At 43.9% G+C, this 20,697-nt stretch overlaps 1 protein-coding gene across 6 annotated transcripts in view; it reads right to left on the minus strand.

Annotated features, from left to right (window-relative positions):
* Positions 1-20,697, minus strand: part of MYO7A (myosin VIIA) — a 1,239,317-nt gene that overhangs the window by 656,191 nt on the left and 562,429 nt on the right. For all 6 annotated transcript variants that reach the window (XM_069640000.1, XM_069639997.1, XM_069640001.1 and 3 more), the window contains one exon: positions 514-627. In XM_069640000.1, the coding sequence (XP_069496101.1) occupies positions 514-627 (114 nt within the window). The remainder of the gene's footprint in view (positions 1-513; positions 628-20,697) is intronic.

Raw genomic sequence — 20,697 nt, forward strand, 5'->3', positions numbered from 1 at the left:
AGAACCGGGTCATGCCGAGTTAGGCGGACCCGGTGTCGGAATCAAGGGCCTCCCGATCCCCATTCTGCCCCATAGGGCTGAATGGGGATGGGGACGTCGGGTGCACCGGCATATACAGAGTTGTGCCAGTGCATCCGACGTGCTCTGCTCGCGGGTGCCGTTACACCCGCCAGGAAAAACCTGGTGGGTGAAATGGTTCCCGCAAGCAGAACCCGTAGTATGGCGGTCCGGGAAGTAATGTACCGGCATGCTTACTGGTACCGTACTTCCCAGACCGCCATGCTCGTAATGAGGGCCATAATGTATTACAAGTTGGAACTCACTTAACAGGTACATACCCAATAAAACATAAATTTTTCAACGAAGCAGTTTTTTGTAATCACTGTGAAAGCCATGATGTGCTCCATAAGATATGCATAATTATATGTTACCGTAAAGACTATTAAGGAACAGCACGCCATAGTATGTGCAGCTGGTGGCCATGTTCCCGTCATGCTATTCTTTCATACGTACATTGCCTTCGTCGTCCAGCACTTGAATCTGCCCAGAGTCACAAAGTTTGACCACAGCTCCAACGGGAACATCGAACTCCCGGCCAGTTTTAAGATCCAGCCAGACATAATCCCCCTACAAGAACAATCCAGACAGAGAGAAATCCTTGTCAATATCCTAGATGGTGGTGCAAGCCTGCTTAAGTCATTATGATCAATCATTTGCATTGCAGAAGAAATGTCATGATTTTATTATAAGAAGCATCAACCTAGTCATGCAACATATAGAACAGTTTAATGCTTGGTTACTTGAGAATGCATATAGGAAACTACTGCAGCAGTAAATACCGAGTTGGGGCAGGGTTAGATTGTACCTCTGTGAGGGTTCAGGGCCCAAATCAGCCAAGTCTGCCCCAGTCAAAGTCCCTTATGTATTTAGCACCACGGATCTCCCACTGGGGTGTTAGTGTATTTTTTAGTGGTATTAATCAGGTCCGTGCCTACAGAGCAAGTCCAATTTACATTAAAAAAATAAGATGGCCAATGCATAAAATAGAAAAGGGTGTAAATCCCTTTGGAATATTACTGATGGACATCCTGGGTAGATAGGGGGTGATGGCGAGGAACCGGAGTAATAGCCTGCGGTTAAGTGGAGCGATGTGTGAGGACAAGGGGTGTGAGTACTGGGGTGATAAAGCAAAACTGTGAGGAGGTGTGGGATTGATGGGAGAGCAAAAAGAGAGGATGCAGGAAAAAAGTTGGACTGGAGAAAGGCATTGGCAGACCAGTCTGCATTTCAGCCAATGGGAATGCTCATCGTGTCTGTGAGGTGAGAAACAACATTTGAGGACATACCCTCCAGACATCTTGCAAAGGCAGGATTCAAGCCCTTTAAATCCACCCTACAGTCCTTTGCACTCTTTTCCTTCCAGGCCCATCCTACTATTTTCTACCATCGACACACAACTGAAACATACCATTACTGCGATTGGAAAATGCAGACTGAGCAGTCAGCATTAAAAAAAAATCCGACTTCCATTACTGCGCCCAAGGGGACCGGGGGTTGCAGGGGTGTCCTCCGCTCCACTTGGTTGCTGTAATGGGAGCTGAGGGTTGCGGGGGTTCCAACCGCTTACCATTGTAGCAAGCAGGGACAAGAAAGTTACAACATAAAATATGTTTAAATATGAAGAACCCTGCTGTGTCGGCTCCGTCTCACTGAAGTGGGAGGAACAGATGCCTCAAGAATAGCGGGGAGGCGGTGGCGCACCCAGAATTGTGCAGCCATAAAGGAAACTGGGGGGAGGGGGTAGCGGGATGCGTGCTGGAGGATGCAGGCAAAGTGATCTACCCGATTGCTGCGCCGCGCCATAATGGGAGTCGACATTGTCGCCATCGCCATTACGGCCGGGGCAGTGATCACATAGATCCCACACAACTACAGAATTATTTCCACTCTAACCTGTGAGGGTCTAGGAATATGAGACAGACACAAGGATGGCATGTTGATTGGAAAAGACTTTTATTATGAAGTAAAATAGGGGAGGGAGGAAAACCTAACTAGCGGAGGGGTTTCCCTGCTTAAACAAAACTAATCAAGTGGCCTGCGTCAGAATGTCCAAAGTAAAGTTCACCGTCCTGTGTCCAAAATCTACTCTGTCCCTCACAAGCTAAACTAAGTATAACGTGTAAGGGGAATATTGGGCCTCATTACACGGTAGGCGGAGGACCAAGGTGATATTAGCACCTTGGTCCATGCCGGTAAAATACCGGCACCGCCTTGGTGGAAAGGGGAATTACCGCCCTATTCCAAGGTTGGTGGGGCGGTAATTCCCCCTTCCCCCATTGCCCTTCCCCATTCCCATTTTTGCCCCATAGGGCATAATGGGAATGGGGAAGGCGCTAATTACGGTGCCGCAAATTGCGGTACCGTAATTAGCACCCTGGTCCCTTTGCGGGTTGGTTTTTAATGCCTGCTAAACAGCAGGCGTTAAAGTACCTACCCGCAAAGGGACCTCGTAGTAAGGCGGTAAGGGTTTACCGGTACCGGTGCCCTTACCGGTACTGGTAAACCCTTACCGCCAAACGTTTAATCAGGCCCATTGTCTCTTGACTGCCGACCTGTAGCCCGATCTTGTCAGCTAAACACAAAAGTTCCAAAAGGTGTAGAAAATCAAGAAAAAGTTCCACAGGACTCAAGGGTTGTCTCCCTATCCCCAGAGTCTTTCCAGCATATGAAAACAAGTAAAGGATCCCAAGGATCTTTCCACTGTATCTGTGCCTCTATTAAACTGCATTGTGTGGGGGGAAGACTACTTTTCCTACCTTAGCACGCCTTCCTTGATTTACTCTCCTGCCAAGGTCTAAGGGTGTCCCTTTGAATTTTCAAGATTTATATTTAGGCTTTGGGGTATTTGTCCCCCAGATCCCCTTCGCTTGATTAGGTTTACAGCTCATTTCTTCTCCCGTCCACAACCTTGGTTCACTCTCCTGGCAAGGTCGTTGATACTTTCTTGCATCCACAAAGCTTCTGTTCCCTTTTGTGCTGCCCAGGGATTTGTTACCCCAGTATGGGTCCCAGACGCCTTTCAGTTGTATGTTTTCACAGTTCTCTTTCTCTATCCCCCACAACCTTGGTTTACTCTCCTGCCAAGGACTGTGGATGTTGGGGCTTATATAGGCAAAGTTTGTATTTTCTGCAATTTGCTGTATAGTTTTCAACAATGGGTCCTAGACCCCCTTCACGTGGTTCTCATGTCTTTTGCCCCTTGCCCTTTGCTCCCTCTCTGTCTCCCCAACCTTGGGATCAGCCACCCTGTTACCTCTAGGATCGGGTCTCCCCGTTCTCCCAGTGCTTTCGGCGGCTCCCTGGCATGTCAATGAAATTCAACAGCAAAAATACATGTCCAGTCTAAAATAGTTTGAGTGAGAATGACCATGACATACAAATATTGAAGGGATATGGAAAAGCTGCCTAGCTTGCATTCTTAAAATGCCAAAATGTTGATGTTCTTTTCCCGTGCACCCCAGGGCTATGTCTCTTGCACTTTCCTTTTTACTCCCTTCTCCTCCTTAGGCAAGGTGGTCTTTCTCCTCTGCCTACTTCTATCACCTCCCTGAAGACAATACCTACATTTTCTTCTTCTTCCCTACTTGTACCCCTAGAGTATTTAACAGAATCTCTGCAAGCCTCTCAGCCATCCACCACTGGATGGCTCTTCGTTGTATTATGCATATCTCATTAAAGGCAGTGGCCGTCTAGCTCATGTCCTCCAATGTGCCTTACCTTCTCCCCATATATTCTTTTTTCCTGACTTTCTCTCCCCATCCTTGAAGGCTCACAAAATAGCGGTCCTCCATGACAGCGACCTTCGACTCTTCACAACATCAACTACTATTGCAACCAGACACTCAATCTGCTAAACATCAGGAGATCTGACCCATCTCACCTACCACTCAGCTAAAAAACTTTCTCCGCTCTTGTAATTATTCGATTCAACTAGTGCTCCAGCCTCACTCGCTTGATGAAATCCTTAACGTCACCCCCAGCACTCTTCGCAATCTTCCCCACTCATTTCCTCTAACCGACTCTACGCGGGATGAACATCTTCACGAAAACACTCATCTTTTCATTTCTACTCCTTATCTTCAAATCCATTCACGAATTAGCCTATCCTTTTCTGGAGTAATCCATTTCTTGCCACCCCACTAACCGTACCCTCCGCTCTAGCTGTGCCTCAGCCTTTTCATTCCCCACACATCCTGTGCATCCTCCTACTTTCGGTTCTTTGCTCCACTTGCCCCCATCACTAGAATTCCCTATCACAACATCAAAAACATCATCAATGTCACTGCAATTAAAATATCACTTCAAAGCAAAGTCGTCCTCCGTGAAAATTCATCCTCCATTTCTAGTTCCATATTGTCTGCCCCACAGCATCTCTATAATTGCCCTCATGCCCTCCTCTCGTTGTGTATTTCACCTTATCCATCTATTTATGTATGGTACCTAGAATATGGTCTTACGTCTGTGCTACCCCGCAACACATTTGTTTAAATCACATTGTTTTCAATAATTGTAAATGTAATACAATGTGCAAATATCAACTGTAGAGTAAGGGTGGAAAGAATCAGAGGCAGCAGCAGATAGAGGTGGCAATGTTGGCAATGCCTTGTACTGCAGCCTGGTAAAATCTGTTATTAGTGTTGTGACTGGTGGGGCAAACTCACTGGTGTGGAATGTGTGAGGAATCTCAAAGTAGACCTGTATTACCCCTACATCTGAATATGGAGGAGGGAACAAAAGACTGGCTAGTTGAAGATTCACTCGTAGGACAGGCTACGTTTAAAGTGAACGACTAGCTACCATTGGCAGATCATAGAAGTCTTGATGACTTATCATGGACACATATCACATGTCATGGAACCTCTAATTAATCCAAGCGCACCCCACATGCACATGGCCATGACACTTAGCCTTCTGCCATCAGACCTCATACCGCCCTCAAGGTTCCTACCACATTGTTTATTTACTGATTCTACCCTTCACAACCACTCAAGACTTCCAGACCCTCACCCCAGGGTATGTACACTGAGCTGAATGTCTCACTGTACCACCGTTTCACCTCACTCAGACAACCCCCGTTACAGCACACATCCTAATACACTACCGAACTACACTAACACTACCATCCACCTTACCATGCCCCACCAAACAGAGGAATCTTAGAATAGATTCTAGACTCCCGCTGCTGCATGCTGCCACTTTTTCTAAAGGCACCAATTTAGTAGCCAACTCACCAGTTAAGTCAACCACCACCACCCTGGCATCTAAGCATAGCCCCAAACAAACCAAAAAACGAGAGAAACCCCCATCACAAATCAAAGGGGCCCTTATCAGTGCTAGGTCTTTGCCTGCTCATGCTTAAAACATTGCTGACTACATAACCACACACGACCTTGACTTTATAGCCATTACGGAGACTTGGCTTCATGCTGCACCAGGTCCAGCTCTTGCCCTTGCTATACCAGGCAACTACTCCATCATTCGTCTTGACCGAGATTCCAACCTATCCAACATTTATCCACAAAACCTCATTAGGCCTAAGAAGCATTAACAACCATTCTATGCCTTCAGCAGAACTTTTATCCGTCAAACTGCTCACATCATCCTCTCGCACCATTACTATCCATTTTATCTATCGACCACCAGGGCCGACTACTACTTTTGAAGATGACATCTCACTTCTACTTTCAACCAACACGAAAACCAATTCACAAGTCATTATTATTGGTGACTTCAACTTGGGTTTCCAAGATCCCAAAGACATCAAAGCATGTGCCATCAAAGACACCATCACCGAATTAGGTTTTACTCCCCGCATTACTGAACCCACACATAATAAAGGTAGAACCTTAGATTGGTTAGCTGATCTCAATTGTAATATAAACATCAAATCTAACACTGCCTGTGCCTGGTCACACCACCACATAATTTCATTTATTCAAGAAGAAACCACTGTACCTAACCAGTCTTAACAGGCACCAGCCATGATGACTAGAAATAAATGCAATTTAACCACAGAGAAAATACTACCCCTACTACAACCCATCATCAACCCTATCACGACTCTTTCAGATCCCAAGGCCTTAGTCGGACTCTACAATCATACTATCCTTAAGGCCATCAACACATTAGCACCACTTAAACTACACAAATCCAAACCTTGCGCTCACCTCAACACGTGCTACACACCACAACTTAAATCGTTACGGAAATGAAAAGAATTTCAGAGGCCACGTGGAAAAGCTCCCCATTCTCAGGCAATAAGATCAATTTTTCGCTAGCCTCCCACAACTACAAACAAGCTATTATCCAAGCCAAAAAACAACTATACTGACCGCACAACCAAAGCTAAGTACAGCACCAAGGAACTCATTAACATCCTAAAAGAACTAGAATCACCTATCCAACCACTTGATATTTGCAACAAAGATACCTTGTGGTGCACTAACACCCAGAATGCACTGCAAGATAAAATGAATACGCTCCAAAACAAAATAGAAAAAAGCTCCCTAGACCCTAATATCCCATCTACCTACAGACCCATTACGAGAGTGCCCTTTTTACTGAAAATCCTTGATCGAGCAGCTTATTTGCAGATACAGCAATACCTCGAATCTAACAACTTGCTTCGTCTCAGATAGTCAGGATTAAGACTCAAACATGGGACTGAAAAGGCACTGATCGACCTCAAGACACAAATGACATTTTGAAATAGAAATTACATGATGCCGAGTCCCCATCCACTTTGGGTCCTAAACTTAAAGCAAGCGGAGGCTCTGTTGGAGTTGGCATACATGGATTCTAATGCTGCCCTTGCTGAGCTCTACACTGCACAGACTTTGGTGGGGTCTATAAAACAGATACATCCCTAACTGTCCATATCAATAGTCCTGTATCGCCCTGGTTCTACCCCTGCGCCGCGGTACCAGGCTTACAGTCAACACTCTCTCAGTGGAATTGGGTGGGTACCCAGCATCATGCTAGGCTAGATGGATTCAGTCTTCATAGAATCAGAACTTTTACCTCCCCTCCCCCCCAACTACATCCAGGTACTACCCACACCAAACGCAGGTTTGCAAACAACTCTTGAAGTCTTCTTTTCCATATACTCTGATCAAGTTTAAGTCTGTGTTCAATTCTCTAGACTCTATTGCTATCAAGGTCCCACCTCCGCTCCCTCCTGAATGATTAAGTCATGAGGCTGCATCACGTGGTCTATGCCACTCATCACTGGCAGCAGCAGCCTCATTCTTTCTTTCTCTAGTTCTTTGTCTGGGATTGCCTGGATGTTTGTCATTGGCATGTCACTGTGACTCTTGTTGTACCGGTCTTCCTTTTTTCTTTGAATGATACAATTCATTTATATACTCTCTCACTCACAATGTATTCACTCCACACACTCTGCTCCTTTTGCTCGGTCAGAAGCTTCACAGGTGCCGCCTTGTGCTCGCAGTCCCTCATGCTACGGATGTACAGTAACAATCTTTTTTTAATTTTTAATTTTCTATTTTTTCAATTTGTATTTAGTGTGTTCTATTTTAACAAAAACAATCCAGTGATTTTAATGAAAAAAATGCAGAGATTTAAAAAATAAAATGAAATATGGGGTGGGGTAAAGGGTTAAAACGGGTGGGGAGGGGATTTTGATGGGGTTAAAAGCATAGTAAAATGGGAGGGGATTGGAGTAGAACCCCCCCCACAATAAAAAACAGATTTTATTTGTTATAATTGTTTCATTAAAAAACATTCTCTGAAAATGATTTCGGCAAAATCACATAGAACCATCAATTACACTAAAAAAAGAAACATTACACAAGACCTTCAGTTATCATTCTTTCAATATCAAATCTTAAAATTGTATAACTTTTTTAATATTTTTGTTTTAGAAAAATGTACCATCAGGACATCACACCTGCTTCTAAGGAGATGCTAAAACATAGTGTTCTTTGGTAAGTCCGAAGATTTTAAACATCTGGGAGAGTTTGAATACTTTTTTACCTCCACCTTATAGAGAAGGATTCTTGACTTTGAAAACAACCTCCTAATCATACATTAGTACCCAGCGAGGGTCAACCAGAATGTAACAAGCATTCTGATTGGCCCTCGCTGGGGGATTACCAGGCCGGGGATCCCTCGCACGCACGTATGTGCCTTCGTTTGTTCCAGGCGGGGGGCGTGGCGGCCCCTTAGCCAATGAGGAGGCTTGAAATGGGGCAATCCCCACTCCGAGCCTCCACATGGCTGGAGGCTGCCTTCGTCCCCCGCCGGGGACTCAGGTATGTTTTTTTTTCCTCCACCCCCTTGCCCTGCAAACTATGCGCTCCCCTCCCTCCCAACCACACTTACCTTCTTTTTTCTTCTTTTCTCGGGAAAGAACGCGCTGGGAACACTTCTGTTCCCAGCGCATTCGCTCCCGATGGCTGCCATGGAAAGGGAAAACGGACTGTTTTCCCTTTCCTGGCGGCCATTTTATTTGATCTTTTTCTTAGTTTTTCTGTTCCGAAACGCAGCAGCATTTTGGAACAGAAAAAAAATGCTATTAGTACCCCCGGTCTAATGGGCCGGGATACTAATGGCAATACGCCCCTCGGCGGTGGGCAAATACCACCCCTGGTAATGCCCCTGGGGCCTTCGTTAAGGCCCTTTCTGCGCTCGGGCCTGTAACTATGGGCTCCAAGGCCATTACCTGGTGCGGTATTGGCCAGCCATCTCGGGGCTTATTGCTACAGTAGTCCCCTAGAATACTGCTTGTGTTAAATGCAGTGCCCTAGGGACTGGAATCAGGCTGACGTTCAAAAGTGATATTTGAAATACTTGCCAGTTTTCAGCATTACCACCATATATGCATCATGAGGGCCTTAGCAGAAATGCAAAGCTTTTACTGAGCAAACAGATGAGGATTATCTCCATCTCACACTTTCACTTGAGTTTAAAAGGGGTGTGCAAATGAACAGACATGCACTCACAAATCAGGAAATGTCCTGAGATTCTTAGGTTTGCTGCCGGATTCCTAAAGCCTCAATCTAGAACAAATCTGGAGCGGCCTGGAGCATATCTGAGGTGCCCAGGAACAAATCTGGAGCTGCCTGGAGCATCTCTGAACCCTCCAGACCATCATTCTTCAGCCTGCCAAGCCATTACAGAAGGGAAAAGACCATATGCAAATCAGGCTTGGTCCCACCTCAAAAGGGGCAGTTCAGCCCACACTACTAGATCATATTCCTTCTGCAGGAGACCTCAAGCTGCCCCAGACATGTTTCAGCCTCATTGGGCTTCATCGGTGAGGAGTAGCTTGGGTCTCTTGGTCCAGCAGGCTCGGGACCCACGTGTGGGCATACATGTCCCACTCGGGGTGACTTATGCAAAACAAAAGAGTTGAAGGCTGGAAGGTTTGAATTAATCCAAACCTCTGGCATTGCTCTGGGCAAGAGTAAATATTAGGGCACCTGGCAATGCCCTGAAAAACCCAGGTGAGCGTAATTGAGTAAACAAAACAAAATTTCTGGGTGAGAGGTCACACCAATTCAGCATTTCGACACATATAACAAAAAACAAAATCAGTGCATGAACTATGCACTGTTCAGGTGGTGTAATCGTCGACACAAAGGTACTCTTACGGAGCGTCTTCTCTTTTTTTCAGTTAAGCATCCTTTGGGAGCTCAGTGAATCATTATTTTACTTGCATTCAAGGTCACCCCTTTCCTCATTACACTTCATTTGTTATTTATAGATAGAGATCCCGGGACCAAAACTCACTCCATCACACGTCGTGATGAAGGCCTGCATACAAAGCTGCATTCTACAACTCTCCTCTAGGCCGAAACACCTTTCTGTCGACGATTACACCACCTGAACAGTGCACAGTTTATGCACTGATTTTGTTTTTTGTTATATGTCCATCAAATTGGGTTTGTGTTCATTCTGTAACTGCATAATTGAAATATTTGACTAATACTAGCAGTTTTGTTTGTTGTTCATTGAAATCCAGTCTTTTCCACTGGATTATACTTACCTGTATTGTCTTTTAATATCCCTGGGTGCTCTATCCTCACTTTTGTCGTTATTCAGATGTTATTAAATACAGTCAGTCTAAAATGCACCGTTATTGACTGCCATATGTGTCAAAATGCTCGATTGGTGGTTGCTCTGAGCAAACCACAATACCAGTGTTCTTCAGCCTGCCAAGCCATTAAAGAAGTGGAAAGACCATATGCAAATCAGACTTGGTCCCCCACCAAATTTATTTGTGGGTTTGTGGCTTGGTGAAGCAGTGTTCCTTATACAATTCCACACTGTCTCACCAATCTGCACCAAATTTGCATAGTTACCTGTTTGGACCCTCCTGACATTACTGGCTACATGACATTTGGACACCCCTCCCCTTTCCTTGGATTTCAGCACCTTCACACATGAAGCATGGTTGCATGAAATCAGCAAAACATCAATGTCCCGGCATGAGGAAAAAACTCATGGTCCCTTTGGGACCTTGAAAACCATGTCTCAAGGCCATAGGATGCACACGGGTTCGGAGATATTTACACATCAACAAACTACACAGTGCCAGGATGATGTGAAAGGTGGGGAGAGTGCACAGAAGGTCGCAGTATTTAGCAGCACTACAACTCTGCCCCCCCCCAACGCCCAACGTCTGCTCCGGGGTATGTCAGCCAGCCACACACACTCTTTCTCGGTGCAGTTTACTTCAGGGTGAAAAGCACATCAAGCAATAAGCAAATCAGAACTGCGTCCTACAGGTTCATTGATTTTCAACAATTGATATTATAATTGAGTGTTATGTCTGTCTACAGAACCCGTTTGGAGAATCAGTACCTTTTGCTAGTTACATTATAAAAATAATTATCAACTAATAAATGCACTCTTTCCCACCATTAAAATGCTTTAAATGCTGGTAAGTGACTCACATTTACAACATAAAACACCACCAATCTTGCTGTAAACCATAATAAAGGCCCTATGAACTTGAAAAATGCTTAAAAAATATAAATTATGAAAAATACAGTATAAATAAAGCTATTTACTGCATATCACATCCTTAATGCAGCACGGAGCGTTGCATGCTGGGGACAGTGTGGAGTTGGAAAGGATCATATTAGAATATCAAACAGAGATGGCGGGGTGAGAGGACCAGAGTTTAGAGATGAGGGAGTAGTTAGGGTGAGTCAGGTACATGACATGGTGAGGCAATTCTCTTGTTTCTCAATTCTTTGAAGATTCATCGTTCAATGTACTTATGGCTACTAGATCTGTCTTTCCAGATGTGTTCTCTATTGCAAATCAAACCACCACACAAGACCCTACAACAGGTTTGGGTATATAAGATAACATTTTCTACGCTGGTTACTAATACCATCTGCATTTAGCCATTTACTAACAAAAATCCACAATTTATTCATAGTTTTCTCTATTCCCCAGGTGCAGTATAAAAGATGAGGAAACTATAACTCATGAGTGAGTGTTACCTTAGGGATATGCTTCATTCCTAGGAATTCATTTCACCATGGGTACTGTACTGGTGAGCGCTCTCAGCAAATACTCTCGTGGGAACCTCGAACCATTGACAAACATAATTAATAAATAGTACTTAGACACATCTTTCTTTGTACTCCAAGAGGGTCCCACTAATATAAGATACTGGTCCTCAGGAAGGCACATAAACAAGAGGCACAGAAACATGATACACGTGGACTGTGTTTATTTGGAAAGATTTTGTTCTCTTTAGCATTGACTTAGTAATTGTTCTATATAACACAAATGGTGGACTGATTTGCAATGTCTCACATACATGATAAATCACGTGTATGTATAATGAATACGGTTTGTCACAAATGTCTTTCAACATATCCAAATTCATGTATGTACTGAAAGTCCTCTAGGTTGTACAGTGAACTTATTTTGTAGAAAGTCCTCCATGCTGTGTAGTGACTCGAATGTGTAGATGTATCTTTAGGAATTTGTTTTTTGTATATACACATCTTCAAATGTATATTAGAATATGTAAATATATCACTGCTTTTACTGTCCCAAATATGTCCTATGAATAAAACGCACTCCGCACTAAATTCACTTTCTTCATAAATAAATCAGAGTTGAAGCCATTTCTGGCCCATCTGTATGTCGATTTTGAGACCATCACACACACATTGATTCTGTATCCGAATACTTTATTAGCTAATCCTGAACTCAGGTCCACCAGGAACATATCCCCCTGTTCAGCAGGATTAAATGTGTGCATCAAAAGAGTTTTCTGATTAACTGTTAATCTCTACTTTCATTGAACATGTATATTTATCATTTTAGTTTTGGCTCACTGTTGTTATCCTAATGACACCACCAGGAAACAAAACGAATTGTATAGAATACTACATGATCTAGGTGTTCCCAATGACGCCCTTGCAACCTTTGCCAAACGTTTTGTAATAGATACTGTTGAACCATGCAAACCGTCCAAAAGTGGGTTCAGATATATTCTGGTAACCCTGGAATGTTCAGCTGGATACCCGTAGGCATTTCTAGTGAAAAGTGACACCTCAGAAAATATCACAGACAACATTAAAGCTGCCTCAAAGATCAAGACCGTGTGGTCCTTCAGTTTCCTTCCTTAGATCGATGAACCAGTTATACATCTGGATGCAAAGGTGGATGATAGGTATGGCAGGAACTGTGCCATGTTGCTGACATAGGTACCATTGGTCATTAGGAAGATTCCCCAAACATCAGTTGGTTCCTCATCATTCGAATTGGTGAATGGATGAACTCCCAGATATGTCTGGATATGCTCAGAGAGGATTAGGAAGAATAGGCGAACAACTTCTCCAATCCAGCCGACTTTCCCCAAAAACATAGGATAGTGTAAGAAAGCTTATGGGGACTAAGTAAAGCAATGGACTATCTATAACAGAACATGCCTATCCTGGCACATTCCAGGTCACTGATGAGGTCATATCATTACTGATACACCATGAAAATAAACAGTTGGCTCACTGGCATGGTACCTAGCCAATGCGGGAGGTAGTCTGAAATCTAACAACCATTCCGAGCACCAGATGAGGGAAAAGAGATATCACATTAACTGGGTAAAAGTCTGGAAAAACCTAAGGACCAGAAGACAGGTATATTGCAGCCTTATTTAACCACTAAGAAGAAGACTTAGATAACAAATAAATAACCCACAAGAAGGGCTTTTCCAAACACCCTGACCAGTTGACCACAGAACAACTCTCTTCTTGGAAAAACAGGCTGTGTAAAACCCAGAGCCATCTTGGAGGAAGAGATCAGCAAGATGTTGACAATTGGCGTCATTAAACCCTCTTTTAGAGAATGGACCTCCACAATAATTCTATCCCACATAGACTCCCAAAAGGAAAACACAGCATCAGTGTTTGATGCATAACGTATGCCTGGCATGAGGAACTGCTAAAAGGGTTGGGCGGGCAACTTTGTTTATAAACTCAGATAAAGAAAAGACAGCTCCTTTCACCCCACAGGGACATATTCAATTAACGTTGCAGCTAACGAGCCACCTGTTATGGAAACACCAGGCATATATGCTGTGGCCTACCTCAGTGATGGAATCAACCCCAGCAAACATTGGGAAGAGCATCTACACCATCTGTATCTTGACTGCACAACATCTTGCGGGAGCAGAATTAATGGGGAACACAGCTATATGTTCCCTAAGCACCACAGGTATGAGGTACGTGGGGTATCAAGTGGAGAATGGTGTCTCTAGTCAGCAGGGTACTGGCATCCAACAGGTAACCCTACTGAAAAGAAATACGAAATTAAGCTTATTACAAGGGCTGATAAGGTAATTGTGCTGCTTCCTACTGCAATTTAAAGGTGCCCTTTCCAATGTCGTCACATTACATGATGTCATATGACCTTTGGCTCTGGTGACATGGCTGAAAAAGACACGACAGAAGTTAGACAAATTATAAAGTGTTTGCCTGGATATGTAATGGGTGCAGTCCAGAAATGGCATGAGAAAATCCATCAACGTGCGACAGCATCATGCACGACCAGGAAGGTGCCGCGGGGCGTTCAGTGGGCAGGAGTGCATGGGACGATAAGCAGGCGCTGGGGTGGTCTTGGGGCTGGAGTTTGGGAATGGGAATATTGGATTCCTTTAATGCTGCGGTAATGGGGCGAGGGAGGGAGCCAATGTACTGGGTTAGACATTCGATGGATCATGTCAGCTCTTGTGGGAGGGCTTCAGGGGATGAAACCCCTAATTTAGCCACAAAACCGCCTGTTGAAGGCTGCACCGATTCAACCAATACAACGCTGTCTTTTTTTGGTACGGACTTCAGCATGCTGTTTAGTGACATAAAGCCCAACATAAACTAGGTGCACTTCTATCTTATGCTAGTTTAACCAGTACAACGTCCTTTCATCGTGGGACGTTTTTTTGCAGGGTTTTTTACCATCGATTTTTTTTTGCGGGGGGGGGGTTAGATAATTATATATATAGGATGTGGGTGTTTTTGGAATAGATAAAACTGAAAGGGAATGGGGGTTCGAGGAAGACCCCCCAAAAATAATGTAAAAAACATTTCTATGGGTTTTTTTCGTTCAAAAATTCACAGTAAAACACCCCGCGTAGTAAGTACAATCATGATATGCTAAATACCTCATCACTGCAAAGCATTTTTAGGGAAAGCCTTATATATCAATAGCATGCCATCCTATGCCAGTTAAACCCTCATGCGCCATGCATAGTCATCATATGCAAGCTACAGTCAAACAAGCTGTAGTGATGTGATCATAGGCCAAGTGCAGCCTCATTTGCCTGAGTACCGCCATTATATGCCATGCAATGCCTGGTCTGCTAGATACTGAAGCTTTTTGTGAAGTTGGCCTGGCAAGTGTTATCGTGGAAATGTTTTATTTTCCTTATGCCAATGGATACATCTCACACTCCTGCATGAACTATTTTGTTGGTGGTTCCCACTGTACAAGCAGTCATACTTTTGTGAATGTGGCCAAACACTGTTGAAATGTCAAAATCAATGGTATTTATTTCAGGCTAAGGTTGTCTTTCCAATAAGCAATAAATCACTCTTTAAAAAAAAATGTTTTAATGTCTGGTTTATCACAAACCTTTTACATTTCCATCACAAAATAAATTACAATCAACACTTTGCCCAATCAAAACAAAACTTTGAAAAAAAACGAAAGGATCATCCCCACATAACATCCCATTTCATGTAACCCATAAAAATGTGTTCAACAAATTGCATAACTGCTAGGACCAAACTTGGTTTATCTCCAATTAAAAACATATCCCATCACTCATGGGCAACAAGGTCAAGGTCTACTTCACAGAAAATTCCAAGTTACGGGTCCTCACCTCTGTTAAAACTCTACAGATCACGACCAAGTGATATAATGATTCCATAACATCCCTTTCCCCACAACATCTGCAATAAGAGTCCGCCTCCAGTATCTGATCCCGTGTAAATTGTACTCTCTGGTTTGACAGATGTTCAGGCGCAATCTCAAACAGATCGCAGTAATGAGCCGACGGAAATTTGTGTAGATAAGATGGCACCTGGTTAAGCGCTCTCCTCTCTTGAACAAACTTTGACGACAGCTTGCATTTACTTCTTATCTCCTGCGTGGCAATCCAGTCTAGGACCTGTAATCTTATCTTCACCCTCACCGGGTAAGCAATTAGCATATTAGGTGTGATATCACAGGCCTCTAGGTAACCCACACATTTTTTTCCCCATGTATCCAACACCCAGTCTGATTTAGTCAAGTCACTGTTCCTCAAGAGATCAAAGGGAGGTACATTGTCAGATACAATACATTTTCCCAAAAAAGGAATTTGTTTTGCACGCTGCGATTGACTCCCTAGATTGTAGCCCCAGTTTGTATCTAATGGTGGCTACTGGCAGTGAACTGGGCAACCTAAAAACTGTTCTCCAGAAATAGCCCTCTAAAATCCCCCATATTCTCCAGGATAAATTCAGCATCGGCTCCACCCCATATGTAAACATCTGTTCCACTTTGTGCTTGTAAAAGGCTAAAATGGGTAACGTTGTCAAAGTCCTGTACTTCCTATAGAGAGCTATTCCCTGGGACGCCAGCCTCCTTGCCTTTGATGTAAGCATCACATAACAAGCCCTTGCATCAATACCCAAGTATGTGAGATCGTATCTACCATTGTCAGTCTTTCCTGCCCTACTTCCCGGGAGTATATAAAAAAAAAAGGATACTCCCTTATGCTTCCTATATGCTGGTGACAGGACTTTGGACTTTGGACTTAGTAACATTCACTCACAGGTTGTTCTCCTCGAGATAGGCTAGAAAGGAATTCAGCCTACGTAGAAGCTCCACCGGAGTTTGATCTATGATCACCAAATCATCAGCATATAGGATCCATGGTATATGTGATTCATAGATTTTGGGGGGAAAGGCCTGCACCACCAACTTTGTGTCCCCCAGATCTGAGATATACACATTAAATAATAGCAGAGGAAGAGGGCACCCTTGTTTTAAGCCCTGATGTGTTTATATGCTTGGAGAGGGCACCCTTTCCCGTCAACCTAACCTGTATGGAGGTATCAGTATATAGAGCTTTGATGGTCTCCAACAAGTCGAAGGGGCAGTCCCAACCGAGGAGCTTAGCCCACAACCTCTCCCTGCAAACACTGTCAAAAGCTTGTTCAAGGTCCATAAAAGCTAGGTAAATGTTAGTCTTGCTTCTAATGGATTTTAGATTCAGTAGATTAAGCAGGAAGAGGTTTAAGGAGTCCTGTACTTCCTTCACAAATCAAGTTTGACAGGGGTCCAAGCAACCAGTTCTCACCGCCAAGGCATTCAATTCTCGCAGCAATATTGATCGAAAGGTTTTCCCTAAAGTGTCCAGAAGGGCGATCAGTCGATAGTTCTTTTGATCCTCTCGATCGTCCCTATTAAAGATCAGTACAATCACAGCCTCCCTTCAAGAGTTTGGAACCTGCCTGTTTTCCAGAACCTGGTTAATGAGCCTGCCAATAAATTCTGCCCATGAGTCAGCAGTTTCTTTTAAGATGTAATTTGCAAGGCCATCTGGCACTGCAGCCTTTAAGGAGCTTAGCTTTCCAATTATTGTCTCAATATTATCTTTATCGAAGTTAAAAGATCATCTTTCTCTCGAGATTGGGATGCCTTTATTGTTCCCCTCTGCTTTTTCAGCAAACAATTCTGTAAAATGTTCTACTCATCTATATTCAGGAACTTGTCCAATTGTTATTGCAGGCTAGAAGCTTTTAGCACTATTCATTATTTCCCAGAGATTTCCAGTGTTATTTTTACAGATGGTCTTTAACATATGCTCAGCAACATGCTGCCCTCTCAATAAGCCAGTTGCGATATTGCTGCTTCCTCTTTTGTTTCATCAAGCGTGATAGATTATCATCCCACTTTTAAAATTTCCTTACATACGACCACAACATTTTCTTAGCCACCCCCTCCCTATTATATGTATGGAGTGGTTTAAAGTCTGGCCTTCCTTGGGACCCTAACATTTCCATTTAACCCTGGAGTATCCAAGCATAATCTATTCCACTTTTATTATCATATACATACTTGTCAAATAGGGCTGGATCCCTTGGGACATCCCTTGATGTAATCCTTAGTCTATTTCTGCCCCACGACACTTCAATCGGGTTCATCATAACCTAATTTTGTCACAAGGGCGATACCGACCAGCTAATTGCTAACAGATTATGTTCACTCACTGGCATCTCAATGACCCAATACAATTCCACAGAGGCTAACATATTAGCTGATACAAAGCAGTAAATACAAACATGCCCGCTGCATCCCCCTCGACCAAGTCCAAGCACCCGGGATATCTCCCTTGGTCTGGCCATTTAACATACATAGGCCACGAGCCCTAGACGCGTTCAAACAGGAAGCAGACCAGGAAGCAGCCTTTTCTTCCAACATAAAATCATTCAACACAACTCCTTGAGTATCCAAATAACATAAATTAAAATCCCCACATATAATAATGTGGGGATCTACCAAGGATAGAAGCGCTCCATCTATCACGTTCATTACTGAGTCAATATAACCTTCCTCAGCACATATGTTCACACTCAGTACGCATTTATAAGCACTATGGACATTGTATAGTCACCTTCCCCCTTCTGTCTCTCCATAATCATCATCTGGGAGAAAAGGTTCGGTTCAAGGACTTCCTTGACTACTAATCCCTTATCCATCTTTATAAGAGTCAATAGGTCAGAATATGGCCTTCCAGCCTGAACCTTTTGGGCTTTATTCCAATATGACTCATATCCATCACATATGGGCTTTACTCGTAAGCCAAGTCTCCTGGAGGCAGATAATATCATATCGTTCCAATCCCAGATTTTCATTGGAGAAAAGTTTGACAAAGCCTCTTGAGTCCCAAATCCTATTTGAAGGGTCTGGGTTAAGTCCTTGGCCTGGCATTAATGTTGTCGAGGTTCTACCAGTGAGGTTGCTAGCCAAGACCAGTCTTGCGTTTTTACAGCCCCAGAACTGATTTCGAGCGGAGGTTCCACCAAAAGTAATTGTAATTGGCTGATAGCTTTTATTTGATGAAGTAGAGTGATCGGCCCAAATTCACAATTATCATTTAGGATATGGGCACTTCGGCCCTTCACTTCCTGTGATTTCGAGATCTAATTTGGCCCCTCAGCAGAGTTTGTAATTGGCTCCCAGTATTCTCTAAGCTCAAAATCCAGGGGGCGCAAATCCTCACTCATTTCAATCAAAGCAGACTTTACCAAAGCCGACTTCAGATGGAGGATCACCCAGTCCAAACGCTTTTAATTGACAAACTGTACCACACATATATCATCAGAATTAATGTACCTCAATTTTGGAATTTGGTGAAACAGCCTGGTTTTACCAGGCGCCCTTAGCGGGTCCCGCGAGCAGACTCATAATGGGGCGGTAAGGGGTTGATGGCTCTGGCACCTTTACCGGCACCGTTAACCCCTTACCGCCAACCTTGTAATGACCCCCAATGTGTCTTTCTCTCACTTCATCTTGTCTATCCTGAGGTTCGCTGTCGTCACCTGTAACTTCTTCATCATCAGAGCCAGGGGGTCATGGTCCTCATGTGGAGGGATTGGAATATTGCCCTGTATGCATATGTTGCGCAGCATTGCACATATGATGACAGTCTTTACAACTTTTACTGGGCTGCACATAAGTGCCCCACCTGCCTGGTGCAGGCACCTGAATCATCCCTTTATCAGCACAAATGTGCGCAGAGTGCATGTTCTGGTCTTCTTGTGTGCCTCATTATAGGCTGTCTCTTGCGGTCTACCAGAGTTCTTTACATGTGTCACCAGCCAGGGTAACTGCAAATAGACTTATTCACTTAGAGCAGGTAGAGAGGAGAGTGTTGAATATGACTGTTGGTTGCTAAAGTGCACATTACTATTCCTATTGTGCTAGTGCCTTTGTGTGCTGACATGTGTTTGTGGATGACGCCCAGTACATCACTCTGGGGTGGGGCAGGAGGGTTCAGTTGCATTCAGTGTGCACTAGCAGAAGAGCCCAGTGTGTCCTGCATCATTGTTCATGGGTTTTGGTCTATTTGGGCATCACCCCGGAAGGTGATACTATGGCGGTGATGCTGCGGAATTTACTGGCCTATCCCTGGGCATTGGCAACACCCACATTTTGACTGCGACTACCCTCTTCTTGTGGCCTGGCAACCTCCTTTTTGGACCGGAAATAATACGTGCCAGGTTGGTTCCTCTAAAAATGCTACCTTAGAATAAATTTAGTGGGCGAAAGTTGTTTGCTGAGGTGTGCCCTGCAGCGTTTTGATCACATTCCTGCTAAAAGGAAAATCGTAATGTTTTTGGAAATACCCTGACAAAAGTGTGGCTGACTGCAGCTTTAAGACTGCTTTGCGACTAGAAGGAAAAGGAAGGCTTTACCCTTAAAACTCCCGTCCAGTGTGAATGTGTGCGGAAGTGGACAGAAGTGGTATGCTGTGGTTCGCAGGGACTAGCGAGAAGCAGGGGTCACCCAAACACACAAGTAAGTGCTTGAGTGGCATTCATATTTGGCTGACTTGATCGCTCAAATTACTGTTGCTACTGGTCACGTCTTTGCTTACTTAATTTATTTTATTTTATTTATAAATTTGATACACGCCCCGACCTTGAGGTATCACAGAAAGTACAACAGAAGACTGCCACTGGCTTGCAGCAGGAGACCCACCGTATGTCCGCCACAGCTAGTGAGTCCACCCAGGCGAAGCAGGAACACCAGGGCATATCAGCAAGCCTGCCAAACCAAAGCAAATGCAAGTAAAGCACATAAGGAAGAACAAGCAAGAACAATTCCTTAGAAGAGGCAAAGTGAAATATACAGAAAAGACTATCAAGTTTGCTAGTGTGTGCAATACGTGTATGAGAGAAACCCTGGCAGGATAGAGTACCTGGGGAGTTCAGGACGGGACAGTACAGAAACAAGAAACTGTCAGGTCTACGAAGGTGCACAATACATGAATAAGGAAAGGCCTGGCAGAAAAATATACCAGGTGGATTTAGAGGGAACCTCAGAGGTCATCAAATTCATGAGTGTGCACTGGACAGATATGAGCTACAAGAATATACA

This window comes from Ambystoma mexicanum, chromosome 7q, assembly GCF_040938575.1.
Source record: "Ambystoma mexicanum isolate Mex_15411 chromosome 7q, UKY_AmexF1_1, whole genome shotgun sequence".
Taxonomy (NCBI): Eukaryota; Metazoa; Chordata; class Amphibia; order Caudata; family Ambystomatidae; genus Ambystoma; species Ambystoma mexicanum.